General features: G+C 41.7%; 1 protein-coding gene across 3 annotated transcripts in view; it reads right to left on the bottom strand.

Annotated features, from left to right (window-relative positions):
* Positions 1-1,860: 1,860 nt before the first annotated feature.
* NCOA7 (nuclear receptor coactivator 7) overlaps positions 1,861-21,206 on the bottom strand; it is a 76,007-nt gene continuing 56,661 nt past the window's right edge. For 2 of the 3 annotated variants that reach the window (XM_058172330.1, XM_058172320.1), the window contains 4 exons: positions 19,617-19,785; positions 11,661-11,808; positions 5,382-5,510; positions 1,863-2,235 (listed from right to left, as the gene is read on the bottom strand). In XM_058172330.1, coding sequence (XP_058028313.1) covers positions 2,104-2,235; positions 5,382-5,510; positions 11,661-11,808; positions 19,617-19,785 — 578 coding nt within the window. In that variant the 3' untranslated portion in view covers positions 1,863-2,103. Of the gene's footprint in view, positions 2,236-5,381; positions 5,511-11,660; positions 11,809-19,616; positions 19,786-21,206 lie in introns of all 3 variants that reach the window. The other variant, XM_058172338.1, reaches the window with a different exon arrangement.

Genomic DNA, 21,206 nt, shown 5'->3' on the forward strand with positions numbered 1-21,206 from the left:
TGATTTAGCAACTACCGTATATACTCGAGTATAAGCCGAGTTTTTCAGCACGTTTTTTGTGCTGAAAAACGTCCCCTCGGCTTATACTCGAGTCTACGTCTTCGGGAACCCCGCACAGGAGGGGGTACCGAACGGACTCCCATGGGAGGGACGGGGAGCGGGCCCGCCGAGGTCTCGCGATTTGTCGCCCCAGGCCGGCCCCATTCCCGTGTCTGGTGGGCGGACGGCGCAAACTTGGCGGGCTGTGCATTGGCGCGGGAAGCCCTGGTGGTGCAGTGTTCCCGTTCGCCTGGCCTCCGTCCTCCGATCTCCTGCGCTGGGAGCGGCGGCGAGCCAGCAACCGGGCACCGCGGACTTTGGCAAGGAGGAAGGTGGGAGGAAGCGGAGCTGCCGGCTGTGGGGGTTGAGGCGTGCAAGAGGAGTGGCGTGGAAAGGCCTTTTTGTGTGTGTGTGCGCCTGTGTGCCCTAGGGAGGAAGCGGAGCTGCCGGCTGTGTGGGGGTTGAGGCGTGCAAGAGGCGCGCCTCCTCCTCTTCCTCCACGCCGCTCCTCTTGCACGCCTCAACCCCACCATCCCCACCCTCTCGCGTGGTCACCTCCTCCCTCTTCCAGGCGGCGGCGGCGGCTCGGCTCGGCGGGCGCCACAGCCGGCAGCTCCGCTTCCCTCCCACCAGTCCCAGTCCAGCGAGCGGTGGCGACATGCCGGCGCCGCTTTCACCGTTCGGCTGGATTTAACGCCGCCCGCGGGCGGGGAGCCGCCAGCCTTCTCGGCTGAGGAGGAGGTTTCCCGAGCGGTGGCGTCGGCCGAGAAGGCTGGCGGCTCCCGCCGCCGCCGCGCGGACCAAGCGGTCCCAATCCAGCGAGCGGTGGCGGGCGCGCTCGGCATGTCGCTTTCACCGTTCGGCTGGACTGGGACCGGAGGAAGCGGAGCTGCCGGCTGTGGCGCCCGCTGAGCCGAGCCGGAGCGCCGCCGCCGCCGCCTGGAAGAGGGAGGAGGTGACCTTCACGCTGGAGAGGGTGGGGATGGTGGGGTTGAGGCGTGCAAGAGGAGCGGCGTGGAGGAAGAGGAGGAGGCGCGCTCCTCTTGCACGCCTCAACCCCCACACAGCCGGCAGCTCCGCTTCCCTCCCTAGGGCACACAGGCGCGCACACACACGCACACACACACAAAAAGGCCTTTCCACGCTCACTCCTCTTGCACGCCCCTCAACCCCCCCACAGCCGGCAGCTCCGCTTCCCTCCCTAGGGCACACAGGCGCGCACACACACGCACACACACACAAAAAGGCCTTTCCACGCTCACTCCTCTTGCACGCCCCTCAACCCCCACAGCCGGCAGCTCCGCTTCCTCCCACCTTCCTCCTTGCCAAAGTCCGCGGTGCCCGGCCGTTCGCTGGCTCGCTCGCTCGCTCCCAGCGCAGGAGATCGGAGGACGGAGGCCAGGGCGAACCGGTAGCAACCAACCACTGATCATCTGATGTTGTATTAGGCAGCGAGGATTACTAGTATAGTTTTCCTACTGGATCAAAAAGTCCAATTCTTTTCATTTAAAATGTGGTGCCTTGGATTTGATGCTGCATTTTCAAACAAAAGGCAATCATGAATTTAGAAAAACTGTCTATCCCATTGTCCTTGGAACAGAATTCTGGCCTCTAGAAAAGAGAGAGGAGCCTTGATCTTATGCCAGGGAGTCTCAAAACTGGAGGAATCTTAGGTGAGATTAAGGCTATAGCAGTGAGTAAAACTGCATCTGAAATTAATACAGAAGGCCTCAAAAAAATTGGATATGAGGCACAGAGCATGCAGGAAGTCCATTTTAAGATAAGGCAGCACTATTTATTTATTTTATTTTTGTACTGTACTGTATTTGATTTTAATTTGTTTATGATTGTTTATCACCTAGAGTCAGTTTCTGAGCTAGGCAGCTATAGAAGTTTAATAAGCAAATAAACAAACAAGTGTTTGACTACTCCTGAATTATCCTACCACCCTTGGCTCACAAACATTACATTCAAAGAGCACACCAAACCAAAGCTAAACACACAGACACACATATGTGCGCGCGCACACCTTCAAAGCTTTAGCAGGAGTAAATCACATTGTTCTCATATAAAAGCTTTCAATTGTATCGAGAAACATACCTTGAAAATAGGATTGAATGTGTACAGAAAAGTTTCTCCAGTACCATAATAGTGGTCACTAAGTCTGAAAGCATGAGTCGCGTATGCCCCAAATATCTGCCAAAATAATATGTAAAACAGATATAATTTTAATGTTGAAATAAAAACATATTTATGGCCAAACTACTAAGGGCACAAATGAAAATTATTCCTTTATGTCACATGACTACAGTTTATGGGTGGAGATATGAATACTAAACTATCAGAAACCAATTGTAAATCCTTAGCTTCATCTCTCCGTATTCCTACATAAAACAAGCCAAATATACCAAAGAGTTTTTCATGTCACCTTGTGAATCAGACTTGGCAACTTTTAAAATCACATCATTCCCAATTAGCATAGGAACCCAGTAACAGGTTGGAGAAGGCAGTAGTAAAAGAAATCTAAATCAATGTAAATAGTTTTTACAGTGAGAAACTTAGAGGTTTTGCATTTAACAAAGTATCTAATTTAGCCTTCTATTAGCCTGAATCTTTTTTTTAAATTCAAAATCTGAGATATATATATATATATATATATATATACACATACATACATATATATATATATTTGTTTTCTGAGGTTTTCACGGGTGTTTGTATGTAGGTCTTTGGTTGTTCGGGTTTTCTCCCGTGTAAAATTGGAAGTGTCTTGGCGACGTTTCGACGAAGTCTCATTCGTCATCTTCAGGCTTCAGCTTCGTGCTTCTGGGAGCAATGTGTGATCGCAGCTGTTTCTTCCTTTTAACTGCTAGTTAAAAGAATGACACCACACTCACACTCACACACAGGTCACACTCACGAGGTCCACACAGGATGTCACCACTGCACATCCACCCAGAAAGCAGACCCAAACCCACACTGATCATGAAGCACGACCAAGGACCAGAAGCCAGACCGCAGCTGCAACATTAGCCATTTCAAACCCCTCCAATCCATACATGCAGCAGACTGACACCCACTATGAAGATGTAGCACAACCACGAAGCCAAACAACAGCAATGCAGCTCACCAGCTCAAATCCCCCTGCAACACAGATTAAACTGAGCACAACCAAGCCCCCACCCAAACAGTCATTCTTTCTTCCCCTAGTCTCTCCCGAGATCGCACTGCAGCGCCCATCATCCCCAGCCGGCAATCTGAGCTCGTGCCATCGATGTGGTCCTTGAACTTCCCCTCCTAGGATGGCGGCGTGGAGGGTGTGGTGGTGGTAAACGGCCAGGAGAAAGCTTTCGCTCTTTTGAGAGGTCCTCTTGGAAGGCTGCCTTGGAAAGGGAAAGTGGGGAGGGGCAGAGATTTCTCCTCAAGGTCCCTTGGAAGGCTGGGTTGGAAAGGGAAAGTGGGAGGGGCAGAGATTTCTTCCTCGGGTCCTTCTAGAGTCCTTGAGAAACTGATATCATACAAGGTTAATAAATTATACTCCTCCTCCTCATTGATGAGTTTTCATCCTGAAATTGATTGAAACATTGTACCATCATATGCTGCCATAGTATAGTGTTAACAACATCTGTAAAGATGATATATGAGCATGACACTAAGTTTTTCTATATTTCCCCTTTATTGAAAAACTTCCATCATGCTTCTTTCTGAAAACAAAGGTCATTATAATATACCTCATTATATATTTGATTTGATGATATTTCAGTTAATAAATACCATTTAAGGTGTTAAGCTTCTTTTCTTTTCAGCAGCAAAGTGAATTACAACTTTAAAGAACTTTATTACTTTATATTCATTTATTTTAAGTATAGATTTTAGATTTTTAAACAAATATGTTTAGAGCTTTTATATCTTTCAAGTTATTCAAATTATCCCTCAGCAGGTATATAATGGCATCCAATTCCAATATCATGTTGGGGCTTTTGAGCAAGGGAGGAGGAACGTGAGCACCGCCTTTCGCTGGCATTCCGGGATTTCCCTTTGTTTAGAGCTGGGAATCCTCCTTCCCCTTTGCACTCCCTCCCTAGAAAAACTGTCTATCCCATTGTCCTTGGAACAGAATTCTGGCCTCTAGAAAAGAGAGAGGAGCCTTGATCTTATGCCAGGGAGTCTCAAAACTGGAGGAATCTTAGGTGAGATTAAGGCTATAGCAGTGAGTAAAACTGCATCTGAAATTAATACAGAAGGCCTCAAAAAAATTGGATATAAGGCACAGAGCATGCAGGAAGTCCATTTTAAGATAAGGCAGCACATCTATTTATTTATTTTATTTTTTATTTTTATTTTATTAGATTTTTATACCGTCCTTCTCCTGAAGGACTCAGGGCGGTGTACAGCCAGAATAAAATACAAAATATATACAATTAAAAGAATTTAAAATAAAACCATTACTAAACGGCTGATAATTAAAAAAGATTTAAAAATTTAAAATATTAATAAAACCCCAATTTAAAACAACTATTTATGCCAGTCCTGCTTGAATGAATAAATATGTTTTTAGCTCACGACGAAAGGTCCGAAGATCAGGTACTTGACGTAAGCCAGGGGGAATTCGTTCCAGAGCGTTGGTGCTCCCACAGAGAAGGCCCTACTCCTGGGGGCCGCCAGCCGACATTGTTTGGCGGACGGCACCCTGAGAAGGCCCTCTCTGTGAGAGCGTACGGGTCGATGGGAGGCATAAGGTAACAGCAGGCGGTCTCGTAAGTACCCGGGTCCTAAGCCATGGAGCGCTTAGTTGCTTACAGTGAGGCACTGAAAAGAGGATGTGGCCTATGGTGTTTTTTTTTCCTTTAAGAGGAGTGATTAGTTAACAGATGTCTCTGTTAAGATAACTATCCTTAATAAAAATAATTTGTTATATATTGATGGCATCTCTTTCAGGGATGGCTCTTGTTTTCTTTCTATAGCTTACCTGCTGTATGGATTCAGTTGTCTTCCTCTGAATAAAAGGCCTTTTTTAACCTCTTGGGTGACCTGACTGTACACCCTGGATTCAAAGTAGTGTTATAGGGACAGTGTTGGGCCAGCAAAAAAGATAGTGTTCAAGCTCTATTTGCAAATCAAAAAAACTGGAGGCATTTTGAAACTAACAGATGTATTATTTATTTGTGGCCTACACTCCATTTTATAGGTTATCTCAAAACCATGTGCCATAATAAGCGAGTTGCTTTTAAAGAAGACCCTTGCAGCATCAAACTAACAAAGCTACCCATCTTGAATTTCAAAGTACCATGAAAAAGACAGTAACAACTCCAAGCAGAAAGAAATCACGGTCAGCGTTTTACCTGTTCCACATGCATGTTTTCTAAAAGCGCACTTTGGTTTTTTAAGGTAGGCAAAGCATCATCTTCACCCTCATCTTCACAGTAGCTGCAGACACTCTGTCGGCGTTTTGCCTCTTCTACAGTTATAATCTAGACAGATGAAAATGTGTTTACATCTTTCGTAATGGTAGTTTAAGGAAAAAATGTATTCTATGCAGCAGTGTTTCTCAACTTCAGTTAACCTGAACAGGTATGGACTTCAGTTCCCAAAAGCAGGTTGGCGGAGGAATTCTAGGAGTTGAAGTCCATACCTATTATTGCGCTCAGGTTGAAAAACACTGCTATATAGGGTTAAGGAATGAGAAAAATAACCTCAAATGTGCCACTGCTGAAGCACAAGGGATTTTTGTTGTAGAGATCTTGATAGAACTCATAAAAACTTTTACAATAAACTATGACAAAATTTAATGAAGTTGTAATAAGCTGTCAAACAGTTTGAACAATGATTTGCCAACCCTGCTGCACTACAAAGTAATTGTGTAAACATGTAAAGAAGTTCAGGAAGCCTGCAAGTATCAAAAAAAGGAGATCAGGAAGCCTGCAAGTATCATAAACTTTGAGCTAAGGGAAGGAAATAACTCATTTTTCAGCCAAGCATCCATATCTTTAATTCTGTTCATCTGATAGAATTAAACATAAGAACTTCTATAAAATAATTTAAATTGTTCATCTCTTAAACATTTTTCTTTCTTTTCAGCAACAGCAGCTTTATCACTGCTATTTGAACTAATCAATCACGGTAAGCAGTGAAATAAGTAATACCATGAATAGGGCAACTAGTTTATACAAACCAACACTTAAAAGAAATATTTAAAGTTTATATTTTAAAATTATATTATGCATGTGCCATTTAAAATAGTTAGTTTCAAATGGGACTATGAAGAGAACATTCAGATACATTTCTAAATTAAAAACATTTAAATAAAATATTATTAGCTTTACTATTAGCTTTATAACATTACTAGGTCAATTCTTGCCATTGAATGCAATGATGAGATTACAAGGCATAGGCCGTGAGCTGAATAAGGACACTGTCTAATATCGCCAAATATTGTGAATTGACATGTGAGCATTTGATTGTCATGTTAAGGTTTCTTGACAATGCTATAAAGCTTTTTTGAACTATTAGATGAGACTAATTCAGAATAAGATGCTTTAAAAGGTAAGGTTGTGGTATTAGTCAGCATGTATTCCATGAAAATGTTCTATAACAAAACTTTTATTTTAGAGAAAATTATTATGATGACCAGAATTTATTTTCTATCATTTTATGGAGTATCTATTCTCCGAAATAACCATTCATATAATTAGGTCAGATGCTAATTTATTTTATACTGTCATCCTACAGCCTAAGCGTCATTTCAAGTTTGAAACATAAACTGGCATTATTTTTAATCAATTGGTTTAGTTTATCATTAAAGTTTCTTATTATTGGAGAACTGTAGTATTTTGCTTACAATGAGTTATATGAATAATAACATCAGTTATTAATCACCAATAGTAATCAAAATATTAATATAAAATAATTAGAAAAGCAGGATATAAGAACAAAAAGGAAGTTAATATATTTTCCAATCTGGAGAAAAAAATATGAACCAATTTTAAGCAACTGCATTTGAAAGACAGAGTAGATTTTAGGTTAAAGGTAATTCTAGTACTCAACTAAAAATAAAACAATGATCAAAAGAACATACATAAAAAATACTTCATAATGGGGGGAAAATAGCAAAATGAAAGAATGAAAATAATCAGGATCAGGAATACATTTTGAAGCAGTGACCAAACTGTAAATGCAACTAATCCCAACAGGACTGATTTGAACTCAGACATTCAAAAGAAAGAAATTCAGAAGCATGTAGCATGAACCCAAATAAGCTGCTTTTCCTGAAAAAATGTGATATGCAAATTATCTTAACATTCTCGGGCACACACTAAACAAATCAGTAAACACCAGTTTTTTCTGAAATTGCCTCTCCATTCTGCCTATGAACTTACAACTCTTCCACGTGTGCTCAGTTCGGTGTTTTGTTGCTGATGAACAAAAGAACTGGGGGAAAAGTCAGAGAGATTTCAGCCGGATTTTCATACCTGCACAAAAGGTTCCTGTTCTTCCTCAGGCCTAGCACAATACAGAATTTGAAAATTCAAAGCCATTCCCTTAACTCTCATTTTTTTTAGCTTCGGTTCCTTTCCCAGTTTCAAGCTCTGCTCACAAAAAGAAACTGCTGCTACTTGCTTGGAGAAGGAATGAAAGCATGCAGTCTATGCTTCCTTGAAGAACTAACTTTCGTTTTCCTCTGTATATGACAAAGAGTAACCTGGCAACCTTAAATTCATCAGCGGAACTTCCATTGAAATGTACCCAGGCAGCTGCTGCAGCTAATTTACATTATTTTGAAATTAATTCGCATTCTCTGATTTGTGAAGATCAGGCTTACTTATTAACCATTTCAGGAAGCTATAATGAGAATATGTAACATAATTCTGTCTCATTGACTTATTACTGGTATTACTCTTCAAATTCATCTGATTGAACAGGCTTAATTATCATTACTGTATGAATATTTTTTATTATGGTCACTGACCATATTAGAATTGCAAACAAAAACACCTTAAAATAAAGTAAAAACAAAGTAAGATAAACTATTATAATTGGTGGTGGGTTCATCAGTAGATCATAAAAGTATGTCTAATTGTACAGGCAGTACAATAAAATTTAGCTATATTGAAGGAAACCTAGCATTATTTAAGAGAAATTATTTTCCTGACAATTACAGAAATGTTCCTGATCACATTTATCCCTACAATATAAAAATGCCTACTAAATTGCAGGTTGTATCCAAACAACCTGATCAAAGCAAATAAATAAACTTAATTATAATTGATCAGCTGCTATAAGTTGCTCAATTTTAGCCCTTTTCTACAAACTACAGTTAATTAAGCCTGAATAGCCTTGCCTATGACTTATTATTATGGATGCAGTAGTTTGTGACTTAATAGGTCAAAGTTAGAAGCCATTGTTTCTTCATCTGAGACAGCCTTGTTTGGAAAGAAACAAACCAACGTTTCTGGTTCACAAATCATGCTATGTTGAGGTTTGTTTAAACTCTACAAATTTTTCTACAAATTTTACGGTATTCTGAATAAAATATCTGGCTTTAAATTAAAAATGTAATGTCTCTATTACCTTTAAGAAACTACTCCCATATTAAACAATAATAAAACAATAACATGAAACAATAAACGATACCATACTAAGTTAATTTTCAACATTCTTCTTCATGCACATGAAGAGGGCTTTTTTCAAGAACTGGCTTTGTTCCAGCAAACTTTAGTTGCAATCAATAACATAGCAATCAGCAACTGCCTGGCTAAGACCTTCATCAGGACTTTACAAATTTTATAAAACAAAAAAATGTTGGGTCTTCCTCCCACCACACCCAAAACAGGGCTGTTCAATTGGAGCTATTATATGTGGGCAATTAATGTAATTTTGTTGTTGAGTCAAGTTAAGTTTGAGTCAAACTTAACTCTATGTGTCCCAAAGATGATTTTTCAAGACGCAATTGGACTTTCTTTTTTTCTTTGAAGATGTTTTGCTTACCATCCAAGAAGCTTCTTCAGTTCTGAAGCGAAGAAGGTTCTTGGGTGAGAACCAAAAGTCTTCAACAAAGAAAGTCCCGTTGCCTCTTGAAAAATCACCTTTGGAATAACCACAACCTAGATGACTGAGAATCTCTATAGAGACTTAACTCCAGATAACTTCATGAATAAATCCATATGGTTTTCTTGCTAAGAATAACTGATTACAGAAGTGGTTGTGACCAGTTGTTGAGAATCGAAGATAGTAAAGTTAAAGAAACAATGGTTGTTTTATTGTAAATCTTGTTAGCAAAATTAAGACAGCAGATACATCAAGCTTACAGTTTAGAATTTTATAACTGTAGGACTTTGTTTTGACCATAAAAATATAAAGGCACATATTGCTTTTATTGCTCTGTGTAATTTTAACTACTTTGTATTTGCTAACTTTGATTGTTGCTAGGCTCCATCCTGGGGAGTATACTTTGTTTGCAATATATTGACAGGAAAACTATATTTTAAGTGTCTGGAAGATGCAAGAAAAACTTGTTGTAAGTTTCAGCTTTGCAACGTTACTAGTTATACTAATTACCTTAAAATATATTTTCAGGTTGCTGGTTGTGGGCCAACACAACTAGAGGACACTTGAAAAAGTTCCTCTTTTCATAATTACAGCATTTGCCATATTCTGTATTTATGACAACATCCAGAGTATCCCCATGCAAAACTAATCTCATCTATTCTTAGCAAATAGAAATTAATTCTAATACCTTAAACCAGGGCTGTCAAACTCAAGGCCCAAGGGCCGGATGGAGCCCTCAGGGTGCTTGGATCTGGTCCATGGGGCTGCCCTGGAAACAGCAAAGGACTGGCCTGTGGTGCCTCTGCCAGCGAAAATGGAGCTTGGGAGGGCCGTGCGCAGCACTCCCAAGCTCCGTTTTTGCTAGCAAAAGATTCCAGCGGCAGCTAAAAATGGAGCTCAGGAGTCACAGCTGAAAATGGAGCTCAGGAGCCCATTTTCACTGGCAAAGCATTCGAGCCACCACAGGCGCCCTCAACATGAGTGACGTCAAGCTGGCCACACACACCCTGGCCATGCCCCCCACCCCGCCACAAAGTCAAACACAACCCTGATGCGGTCCTCAATGAAATTATGTTTAACACCCCTATCTTAAACTAAAACAACACTAAATCAGACAACAATTATACACATAAAAAAGAAGAAAAATCTGCCTGGATTTTGATGATGGTTTATACAAACACAGAGTAACTGATCAAAGTTATGATACGAAAAGATGACTTAACTATACCCAACAGAATGAGCAAAGGAGATAGCAACTTATATTCATTTTTAAGTTTCTGAATAACCCAATAACTTTTTCCATACTTTCTCATCTCATTCTCACCCATCAACTCGCGTCATCTAACAAAATATTGTGCTCTCTCACAGATCATTAATTCATTAAGAAAGTTGCACAGTTGCATTTCCCCTAAATTCATGGTTTTTTTAATTTTTTTTTAAATTCGTTAGAGCATAACATACAACTACCACGAACTATGCTATTTTCATAATCATATACAACAATCCAGGTAACACCAAACTTTCCTTCTAGCCCTTAATTCATAATTAAATTTCACTTCCATTCATGTGCTGATCATCACCATTCCAGAAATCAGGAAACTTTCATTACATTCTATTTCTCCTTACTCTTATGTTCATCGGTTCAAGAGATACCTATTTTTCTTTCATTTCGCTTCCTAATTTATGCTGTCTACTATTCATAAGTCACAAGCTTTCATACAGCTTTTCTGTCACCAGATGTGCAAATGGGCATTTTCATTTGCCACCCATCATGCTTTGGTTCAATCAAAGTTTTCATATAAACCTTTATTAATAAGAAAAAGAAAAAAAGTAGATTTCCCATCTTAGATATACCTGTTGTATGACTAGGATGCAGGAAGTTGCTTGATATACTGGTTTACAGTTTTATATAATAAAAGGTAAAATGAATAGCTCGGAAAACCTATTAAGAATGAGACTAAAATGTAACTGATCAAAGAGCGAGAGAAATAAGATTGAAAGAAAACTAAGGAAATTCGGTGGGGCAGGAGGACATTTTCCCAAATGAAACTAATACTAGTTTGAGTGAAATTTATTTGATAAACTCCTATCTTGAAATTGAACAATATGTGACAGGGAACTTTACTTTTGGCTCTGGGAATATTCATTCAGTAAGCAAAAGATATTTCACTAATCTTGAATCTTGTAAAATGGAGATTAGTTAACATTTTGAATGTTGCAACAGAGAAGTGGATTTATTTGATCTATGGATAATCAGAGGATATTTGGTGTAAAACTAGATTACGAAATTTATTATTTTTATTGAAGCATCATCTATGAGATGCTCAGCTGTAAGAAAGTACTTTAAGAGCCAATATTCAAGTAGCATATAGAAGTTGAGAATCAAATCCTTTTGTATTGTCTCTTCCCCTTACACCTGACAGTTATTTGTTTTTCAATTGCCAGTTGGCAAACACAAGAACTATAAACTGAACCAAAAAGAAATAATCCAGAGGCTAAAGGGATTACAGGAGAAAACTGTTAATTACAATCTACTGTACAGTCTCAATTCCAAATTCAAGAAACAAAACACTCACCTCCCAGCTTTTTGTTGAAGGTTCACTGAAGAAATTGTCTATCATGTCAAGCTCCTCCTTTTCCACCACCACAAAACCCTGTTCCTTAGCATCTTTGCCATATACATCTGGAGACCACTGTACAAAAAAGGTATACAGATGATCTACCCTGTCAAACAAAAAAAAAAGTTAAGAGCTCTAAAAGCAATAAACTGGAGGATGCAAATTCATTCGATTGCTAATCAAGTTTAGTACCGTATATACTCGAGTATAAGCCGACCCGAATATAAGCCGAGGTACCTAATTTTACCACAAAAACTGGGAAAAACTATTGACTCGAGTATAAGCCGAGGGTGGGAAATGAGGCAGCTACTGGTCAATGTAAAAAATAAAGATAGAGCCAAGTAAAATAACATGAATATTTATTTGAACGAAAAACAATAAAAGTGCAAAAGGGGGAAGGAGGATTCCCAGCTTTAGAAAATTTAGAACTACGCCGCCTTTGGTATGACCTGAGCATAGCTCATAAAATTATCTGCTACAATGTACTTCCTATCAATGACTACTTCAGCTTCAACCACAACAATACACGAGAACACAATAGATTCAAACTTAAAAGTGAACCTCTCCAATCTAGATTGCAGAAAATGTGACTTCAGTAACAGAGTTGTTAATGCCTGGAATGTGCTACCTGACTCTGTGGTCTCTTCCCAAAATCCCCAAAGCCTTAACCAAAGACTATCTAGTATTGACCTCACCCCATTCCTAAGAGGTCTGTAAGGGGCGTGCATAAGAGCACCAGTGTGCCTACCGTCCCTGTCCTAATGTTCCCTTTAGTTGTATTCCTTTTATGTATTCAATTCATGCTTATATTTATATAATTATTTAATATGTATTTGACAAAATAAAATGAATAGAATAGAATAGAATAGAATAGAATAGAATAGAATAGAATAGAATAGAATAGAATAGAATAGAATAGAATAGAATAGAATAGAATTTTTATTGGCTAAGTGTGATTGGACACACAAGGATCTACCACTTCTTTGGATGCCCTTCCCAAATTGAACACTGCAAGCATGAAAATGAGTCCTCCTTTAGCTTCCAAGGGACCAGGGTGCCTCTGAAGGTCAGTGCTCTAAGTACTAAGAACCCAGCACAAATCTAAGCCTGTATGCACACCAACAGTGAAAATACCCTGCACAGTGTCTCTTGGAAGAGAAGGTTAATTTTCATAGACGTTGGGGTGGCTCTTTTTTTTTTTTTTTGGCAGGGCAATAAGGGTCTCTAATATCATTAAACCCACTTTAGAAGTCTCTGTGTGTGTGTGTGTGTGTGTGTGTGTGAGAGAGAGAGAGAGAGAGAGGGAGGCTCCGGCTGAGCAAAGCGGCGGCGGGGAGGCCGCGGGGGAAACGCGGGAAGTAGTCGGAGATCTGCTTGATGGGGCGGATGGGACCTGGGCAGACGTCGATGGCCATGTGCTCCTGGATGCTGATGGGCGGCTTGTCGCCTTTGCGGTGGCTCATGCAGGTGGCGCCCGGGGAAGGAGGCGGCTGCGGGGGCTGCTGCGGGAGCCGCTGGTGCTGCTGGTGCTGTTGATGCTGCTGCCGCCGCCGTTGCTGCCGCCAGGAGAGGCCGTCGCCAGCCCGGCCCTGCCGCGCCGAGCGCCCGCCACGCTGCTGGCTGCTGGAGGAGGCGGAGGGAGGGAGGCGAGCAGCGGCGGCGGCGGCGGCGGCGGCGGCGGACGGCAACGGGTGGGCGGTGGAGGTGATGTCACGGCTCTGCCCAGCCCTGCCCAGGCGAGGCCAGCAAAGGGCCGGGCGAAGGGGCGACCGAGGACGGGCTCGCAGCCCAGCTGAGCCGCTACGGAGGGAGGGAGGCGGGGCCGGCTAGGCTCAGGAAGGCAAAACGGGAGGCGTTCGTCCACGGGATAGACTGCTGGGATCCACGGGATAGACTGCTGCTGGAGCTGGAGGCTCAAGGAAGGGAAGGAGAGGGGTGGTGGAGCTCAAGGTTCTTTAGCCCTAGACACCTGCCCGCTAGAGAAGGGAGGAGATCGGGCCGGCCAGTCTCCGGGAAGGTAGACGGGCCGGATTCTTACCGGGATAGACTGCTGCTGGAGCTGGAGGCTCAAGGAAGGGAAGGGAGGGTGGCTGAGGACGGGCTCGTTTAAGGCTCTTCCAAAGCAGCCCTGCTGAACCGCTACGGAGGGAGGGAGGCGGGGCCGGCTAGGCTCAGGAAGGCAAAGCAGGCGTTCGTCCACGGGATAGACTGCTGCTGGAGCTGGAGGCTCAAGGAAGGGAAGGGAGGGTGGCTGAGGACGGGCTCGTTTAAGGCTCTTCCAAAGCAGCCCTGCTGAACCGCTACGGAGGGAGGGAGGCGGGGCCGCAGTAACTGAGAAAAGCCTGACGAGGCGGCTGGGCTACCTTCTGGCCTCATGAGTCGGCCGTCCGTCCGTCCGTCACTTCTCGGCTCGGCAGCCGGTTTTGAAAAAGGTTCCGTCGCTGGGTTTGGGACTTTTGTTTTTTTAAAAAAACACCACCTTCCTTTCTCCCTAGTTGGGCGTTTTCCCAGTTCCTGTTTTTTCCGCCTTGCCTGTTGAGTTTTACCTGACAAGTTTCTTGCGCTTCCCTCGACCTCCCTCCCTCCCTCCCTCCCTCCCTCGCTCCCTCCCTCCCTCCCTCCCTGTCTTGTTTGTAGCCCCAGCGTCCCCTTTCGGTTGTATTTAAATCCAGAGCTTGAAACCTCCTCAGTGGGAGGAGAGGAAGCGTCGATTTGGCAGCTGACCGCACTTGCACGGGCTGGGTAAGGAGAGCCCTAGGCGGCCTGCGGCGCCGGGGAGGAGAAAAGAAGAAGCAGCCAAGAAAAAGGGGTGGGGTGGGGTGGGGAAATGAATTTAGGAGGCGGCGTGTGTGTGTGTGTGTGTGTGTGTGTGTGTGTGTGTGTGTGTGTGTGTGTGTCTGCGCCCGTCCGAGGAATGCCAGCTATTTCTTTGAAGGCGGGTGTGTAGCCAGGCGCCTCCTTCCTTCGCTTGAAACCGGGAGGGTTTTCACTCTTCGCTCCCCGCGTGTGTATTTGTCAACAATTATAACTCTTGATCGGGGTCCCTTGCCTTGCCTCGCCTCTCCCTCGTGCCCTCTCTGTCAACGCTGTCAACAATTATAACTAACGCGCGGGTAATTGTGCGTGAGGGGGTGTGCGCGTGTGTCCACATAGGAATAAGTACGCATGCGCGCGCACTAACGAGAGCTAGCTGCCTGCGGTAGAAAGGACTCGCTGCAAGAGGAAGGGCTGAACGGCTTGGCTCGAGTATAAGCCGAGGGGGCGCTTTTCAGCACAAAAAACGTGCTGAAAAACTCGGCTTATACTCGAGTATATACGGTATCTGTCTAAAGAAGATTTTGCTCAAGCATATAATGCCATCATTGTGGAATTTTACCTATGAGCTTTAAAGCTTGTCTTTTTTTATTGGCTGGGGACCAACAGCTGCTGGGAAATGACAGTTCCTGGTTTCTTGCAACACAAGATGAAATCATACCAGGGATAGATCATCCTAGCTCCAGCCATTAGCCAACAAGCAAAAACTTTCTCTTCCCTCCTCCAAGTACATTTTGGTCTTTCCTATAAATAGTGGTTACTCAAGGCTGGGAGTTGTGCATCTATTGTGCAGAAAATATCTTCTATATAAACATCAATAGTAAAGTGCCATATTAGTGCACAAGTAAACTAATGTATTCTGACAATGTCATTTCTTCATCAACTAAAGCTATGCAGTTCTTCTGAGCCAACTTTGGCAGAATACTGTATCATAAAGAATGAATAACTTAAGTTTGACAGACAGTGGTCAGCCCATTTAAAGAACAGATTCTCAGAAAAAGAAAACTATCAGCCTAGAGAGATCGTGGGAAAGACAAACTGTAAAGTTGACAAACTATAAATATTGTAATTCTTTGCAGCTGTACCTGCACTTCTAACTAAATTTGATAGCAGTGAATAAGGAGAGCTAAAATTCTACATGAAAGCAATAGAAATACAAAAGCCAGTTTCCCACAAAGTTTTGTAATAGAGTCTGTGCTTTAAATTGGCCCAAGATGAAACTTTATCTCTCATTTGCTTCCCAAAGCTTAACTTAACATTATTCTCATGATCAAAGGCTTTCAGGTTAGAAATGCTAAGCAACACCAGTCAAAACAACCAAATGACCTGGACTGCCAACCTTTATACAGTCTCTCTCCTAACACTAATATTTGTACACAAATAAGCTTCACCAAGGCTTATCCCAGGTGATAACAAAGCACCGGGCCTTGTTTTGCCCAGCAACGCAAGGTAACCAATGGAAACCCAGCAGGGTATCACTTTTGCATGAAACTGTCAGCAAGGAGGCATCTCCCAAAAATATGGATTTAGTTTCAATGTTTAGGGTCAGTTAGCCTTGACTTCTGCAGTTATTAACCCAAAAGGATGAGAGTGATAAAGACATTCCTCAATATTATCTTATTAACTAATTTTCTTATCTATTATGGTGTTTTTCTGAACTAGCAGCCTTTAATTTGCTTCTGTTTTTGTAATACTGTTTCTATAACTATAACAGAGTTTTGTTTTATTTTATTTTATAGTTGTTTTAATTCCTATTAGGTGTTATAATTGTTGAGCATTGTTGGAATTGTCTTCTTCAAAAAGAACACAATAGAAATTGACATAATAAATATAATAAAAATTATAATAAAAAACCAGAAGAGAATTCTGATACAACTTTTCTCCTAGGCGCATGTTTAAGACACAAGTGTATATGCATGCGTACTTAAAAATGCTCTGATATTACCAGAAACTTTAAAAGAGCCTGCAAGGTAATCCTTATCAGGTCCGTATATTACATTAATGAAACTGTAGAGACTTTAGTTTGTGCTGTTCCATACTCAATCCCTCCAAGACAGAGTGGCTGTGGATGCCGGCATCCCGGTACAGTCAGCTGAGTCCTCGGCTGACTGTTGGGGGCGAGTCATTGGCCCCGATGGAAGGGGTGCGCAACTTGGGCGTCCTCCTGGATGAACGGCTGTCTTTTGAAGATCATTTGATGGCCGTCTCCAGGAGAGCCTTCTACCAGGTCCGCCTGGTGCGCCAGTTGCGCCCCTTTCTAGACCGGGATGCCCTATGCACGGTCACTCACGCCCTCGTGACGTCTCGCCTGGATTACTGCAATGCTCTCTACATGGGGCTCCCCTTGAAGGGCATCCGGAGGCTGCAGTTAGTTCAGAATGCGGCTGCGCGGGTTATAGAGGGAGCCCCCCGTGGCTCCCGTATGACACCAATCCTGCGCAGACTGCACTGGCTACCTGTGGCTTTCCGGGTGCGCTTCAAGGTTTTGGTAACCATCTTCAAAGCGCTTCATGGCATAGGGCCGGGTTATCTACGGGACTGCCTGCTGCTACCGAATACCTCTCACCGACCCGTGCACTCTCACAGAGAGGGACTCCTCAGGGTGCCGTCAGCTAGGCAGTGTCTTCTCTGTGGGGGCTCCCACCCTCTGGAACGAACTCCCCCCAGGACTCCGTCAACTTCCGGACCTCCGAACCTTCCGTCGTGAGCTCAAGACATATTTATTCATCTGTGCAGGACTGGACTAGATTTTAAATTTATAGGGGTTTTAAATTGGTTTTAATATTTATATTTATATTTTTAATTATTTGGCATTAGAATAAGTTTTTTAATGGTTATCTTAATTTGTATATAAATGTTTTATTTGCCTGTGAACCGCCCTGAGTCCTTCGGGAGATAGGGCGGTATACAAATATGAATAAATAAATAAATAAATAAATAAATAAATAAATAAATAAATAAATAAATAAATAAATACTACTCTTACTAAGGGTTTTAGCAATGCCCATTGTCCCACACTTTGATTGAAAGTTCTAATGCTCAACTAGAAGCATAAAAGAAAGTGTTTCTTGTTGAGATATATGAACTGCATGGATCAACAGAAAATTGGCAAAGGCTGAAAACTGCAACTTTTAAATAAAATCCATACTTCAGTTCATCTCATAAATAAAATATATACCATATCCAGGCTCCAGAATATTACTTTAGGGGCCAATTTAATGTGGTGGTTAAGGCACCAGGCTAGAAATAGGGAGGGTATGAGTTCTAGTTCCACCTTAGACACAAAGCTAGCTTGGGTCAGTCACTCTCTCTCAGCCCTAGGAAGCAGAAGGCAATGGCAAACCACTTCTGAAATCTTGCCAAGAAAGCTGCAGGGACTTGTCCAGGCAACTTTCAAGAGTCAAGACTGACTTGAAGGTACAAAAATAAATATTACTTCACCCTTTAAAAGCATTTGTAGCAGTGTCTATGTTTCAATACTTTTAAAACTTCATACAGAGTAATAACCAAACAGAGCTATAAACCACCAATCTTCCTTTACAGCAAGCACATACAAATATAGCATAAAGCAAAATATTTATACTCACTCTGGAATGCTGTTAACATTCCCCATTGCAAGAAACACAATGAAGGATCTTCAGTCAGCTAGGTCAGATGCAATTGTATAACTGGGTCAACAGGAATATTTGAACAAAAGCCCTTATAAAGCACAAGTCTTTAACGATTGCTACTCCTTAAGGTATGTGCAAAAAGATAAGGAGCATTCCTTAAGAAGGATGCCTATTTCACAATCACAGGGCAAGAGTGGTCAAGCCACTGTTTAATGCAGTTTCATTATCTGAGCTGATGCAGTACTGTTCTGCTACATGTCTAAAGTCACAACCAGGGCAAAAACATCTAGCAGGCGACAACTGCAGTTAGGACATACTTCACGTCATTTCAACACAAGTCATCTAAACTGCTATGCGATTGGTCAGCAAACTTGTCAGCTACCTAATGTCATTTCCAGAGTACGTGCTATATTGAAGAAAAAGATAGCAACACTTGGGAAACCTCTTAAAGACTAACAAATTTTAGGCGAAAGTTCATTGCGCAGAGTCCACTTGCAAGATTTCACCAAGTGGCTATTCTGTTTTAAAGATTTTTAAAATCTCTTAACACACTAATGATGCGAGGACTGACATGTAACATGAGACATATTAAATGTAGCAAGCTTAGTGAGAGGATGTATATTACTAAAGAACACTTTTCAACAATTCTTAGATGACAATTGAAATATGAAACACATCAATTGAAATGCTGGAGAGCATTACAGAAATTGTAACAGCAATAGCACTTAGACTTATATACCACTTCACAGTATTTTATAGCTCTCTGTAAACCAGGAGTGTCAAACTCAAGGCCCGTGGCCGGATCTGGCCCGTGAGGTACTTAGATCCAGTCCACAGGGCCACCCTGGAAACAGCGAAGTATCGGCCTGTGGTGCCTTTGCCAGAGAAAGCGAAACGGAGCTCCGTTTTTCCTGGCAGAGGGATGCAGGAAGCCGTCGCAGCCAAAAACAGAGCTCAGGAGCCCATTTTCACTGGCAGAGTGCTTGGGCCACTACAGGTACCCCTGACACGAGTGATGTCAAGCTGGCCATGCCCCCTAGCCATGTCCCCCACCCCCCTGAGGTCAAACACAACCCTGATGTGGCACTCAATGAAATTGAGTTTGACACCCCTGCTGTAAGCTGTTTACAGAGTCAGCATATTGCCTCCAACAATCTGGGTCCTCATTTTACCAACCTTGGAAGGATGGAAGGCTGAGTCAATCATGAGCTGCTCAGAATTGAACTCCTGGAGTGAGCAGTGAGTTAGCCCCACATTACTACATTCTAACCACTGCGCCACCACAGGTCTTTAGAGTGTTCTTAGAGTCTTGAATGTTCTCAAGAAGGGGGAAATTATTTTTTCCAAGGACAAATGACTATTGTTCAAGTTTATTTTAGATGACTTCATCAACAGAAGCATGCGTTTTGATAGATGGTCACTGGGTTCCTGAAAACACACACACTTTGAAAAGGACCCAAGAAGCATTTCACAAAGACCTTGAACATACCTTTCTCGAGGGACAGCAAACCAGTATTCCGGTTGCTTTCGTCTTTTATGATATTGTTGATCCATCACAGCTGACTGGGAAATGAAAGTCTTCCTCATAGGCGTGCCCACTTTGATGCACAGAAACATTGGTGGGGTCTTGCTTTTTTCCTCTTTTGAAGGAAGCATATCTGAATTCAAGAGATTGTCCAGTCACAAAATAACCAACACAACAGATTAATAATGTAACAAATATTACATAGAAATACCAATAAGTTTGATAATAAATCATATTACCCAGTTCTCCTACATAACAATCATTATGTTGCTAATCAATAAAATTGCAGAATTTCTAAAATAAAATAAAAAAATCATAGAAAATATAAATGGATTCTTCTTTCTGCTCCACAGGGAGGAGTATTGGTGAGAGAATGTGAGAAGCCTATTTCAATGGCTACTTCTTAAGTCTTAGTTCCCTGTTAAGAGAAATTTGTTGAATTCCATCTCTGCTCTTTCATTATGAAAGTTTTTTATAGTTAAGCAAAACTTTTGCCAGTTAGATTGTTAAGCTTTAATCTACATATGCTATTCTTTATTTCTTACTGATCATGTTTTACTTAGCACATTATAATGCCCAAATTTTCTGAAAGAGAAAACTAATGTGAAATGCTCAAGCACTCATTCTGTATATTTCCAGATAACTGCAGAAATATTTTCCTTGAAATTCAAGCTTTTACAAATAGTACACAAACATTACATCTGATACAAATGTTATCTTGATGCGTGTCAGAGGTTTGTGTTCTTTCTTCAGGAATTCTATCTGTAAAAGTATTTTTATTTTTTATTTTTTTAGAAAAAAAGTTTATTATTTTATTTCTTATAAACATATTGTAAATGTAAAAGTCTCTTATCCATTGTTAATTGTACATATACTCTTTACACTTCCATATTAATTCATTCATCATCCTAAGAAAAAAATTAAATATATTCAGGGCTGCTCTTCTATCATTTCTTCTCCCTTGTTTTACAACAATCCTTCTTCTCCTTCTTCTCTCTTTCCCTTCCCTCCCTTCTTCTATCCTTTTCTACTTTCTTCTTTCCTCCTCTCCTTCTTCTTCTCTACTTTCCCTTCCTTTCCCCCACTCCTCCCTTCTTCCCCCCTTTCTAACCTTCTGTCCTACTCTTTTTTCCCTCCCTTTCTTCCGCTCCTTTTTCCTTTCTTCTGTTCCTCTCTCTCCTTCTCTCCTCCTATCTTACCCTCTACTCCTCTTTCCATTCTCTCCAATAAGGAAAATATTGAATTGAAAATAAATACAACAACTATAAAAGTATTTTTAGATACAGAGAAAGAGAGAGATTCTCAACAAGATCATATATGTATGTTTCACAGCAAGACCTTGGAAAAAGTTATTGTCAGGACAATCCTAGAAATTAGAGCACTAAATTAGAGCATCATATGTATACAGACAGAGAAATAAGCAAGAAGTAACACATTCAGCAACTGTCTTGGTCATTATCCATAGGGCTAACAACAAAAGTATGGTATCAACCAATGTGTTGAATCAGTCTCTGAAGAAACATTTAAAAGCCTGAGTGACTGAAAGGTTATCTT

This window comes from Ahaetulla prasina, chromosome 1, assembly GCF_028640845.1.
Source record: "Ahaetulla prasina isolate Xishuangbanna chromosome 1, ASM2864084v1, whole genome shotgun sequence".
NCBI classification, from domain to species: Eukaryota; Metazoa; Chordata; class Lepidosauria; order Squamata; family Colubridae; genus Ahaetulla; species Ahaetulla prasina.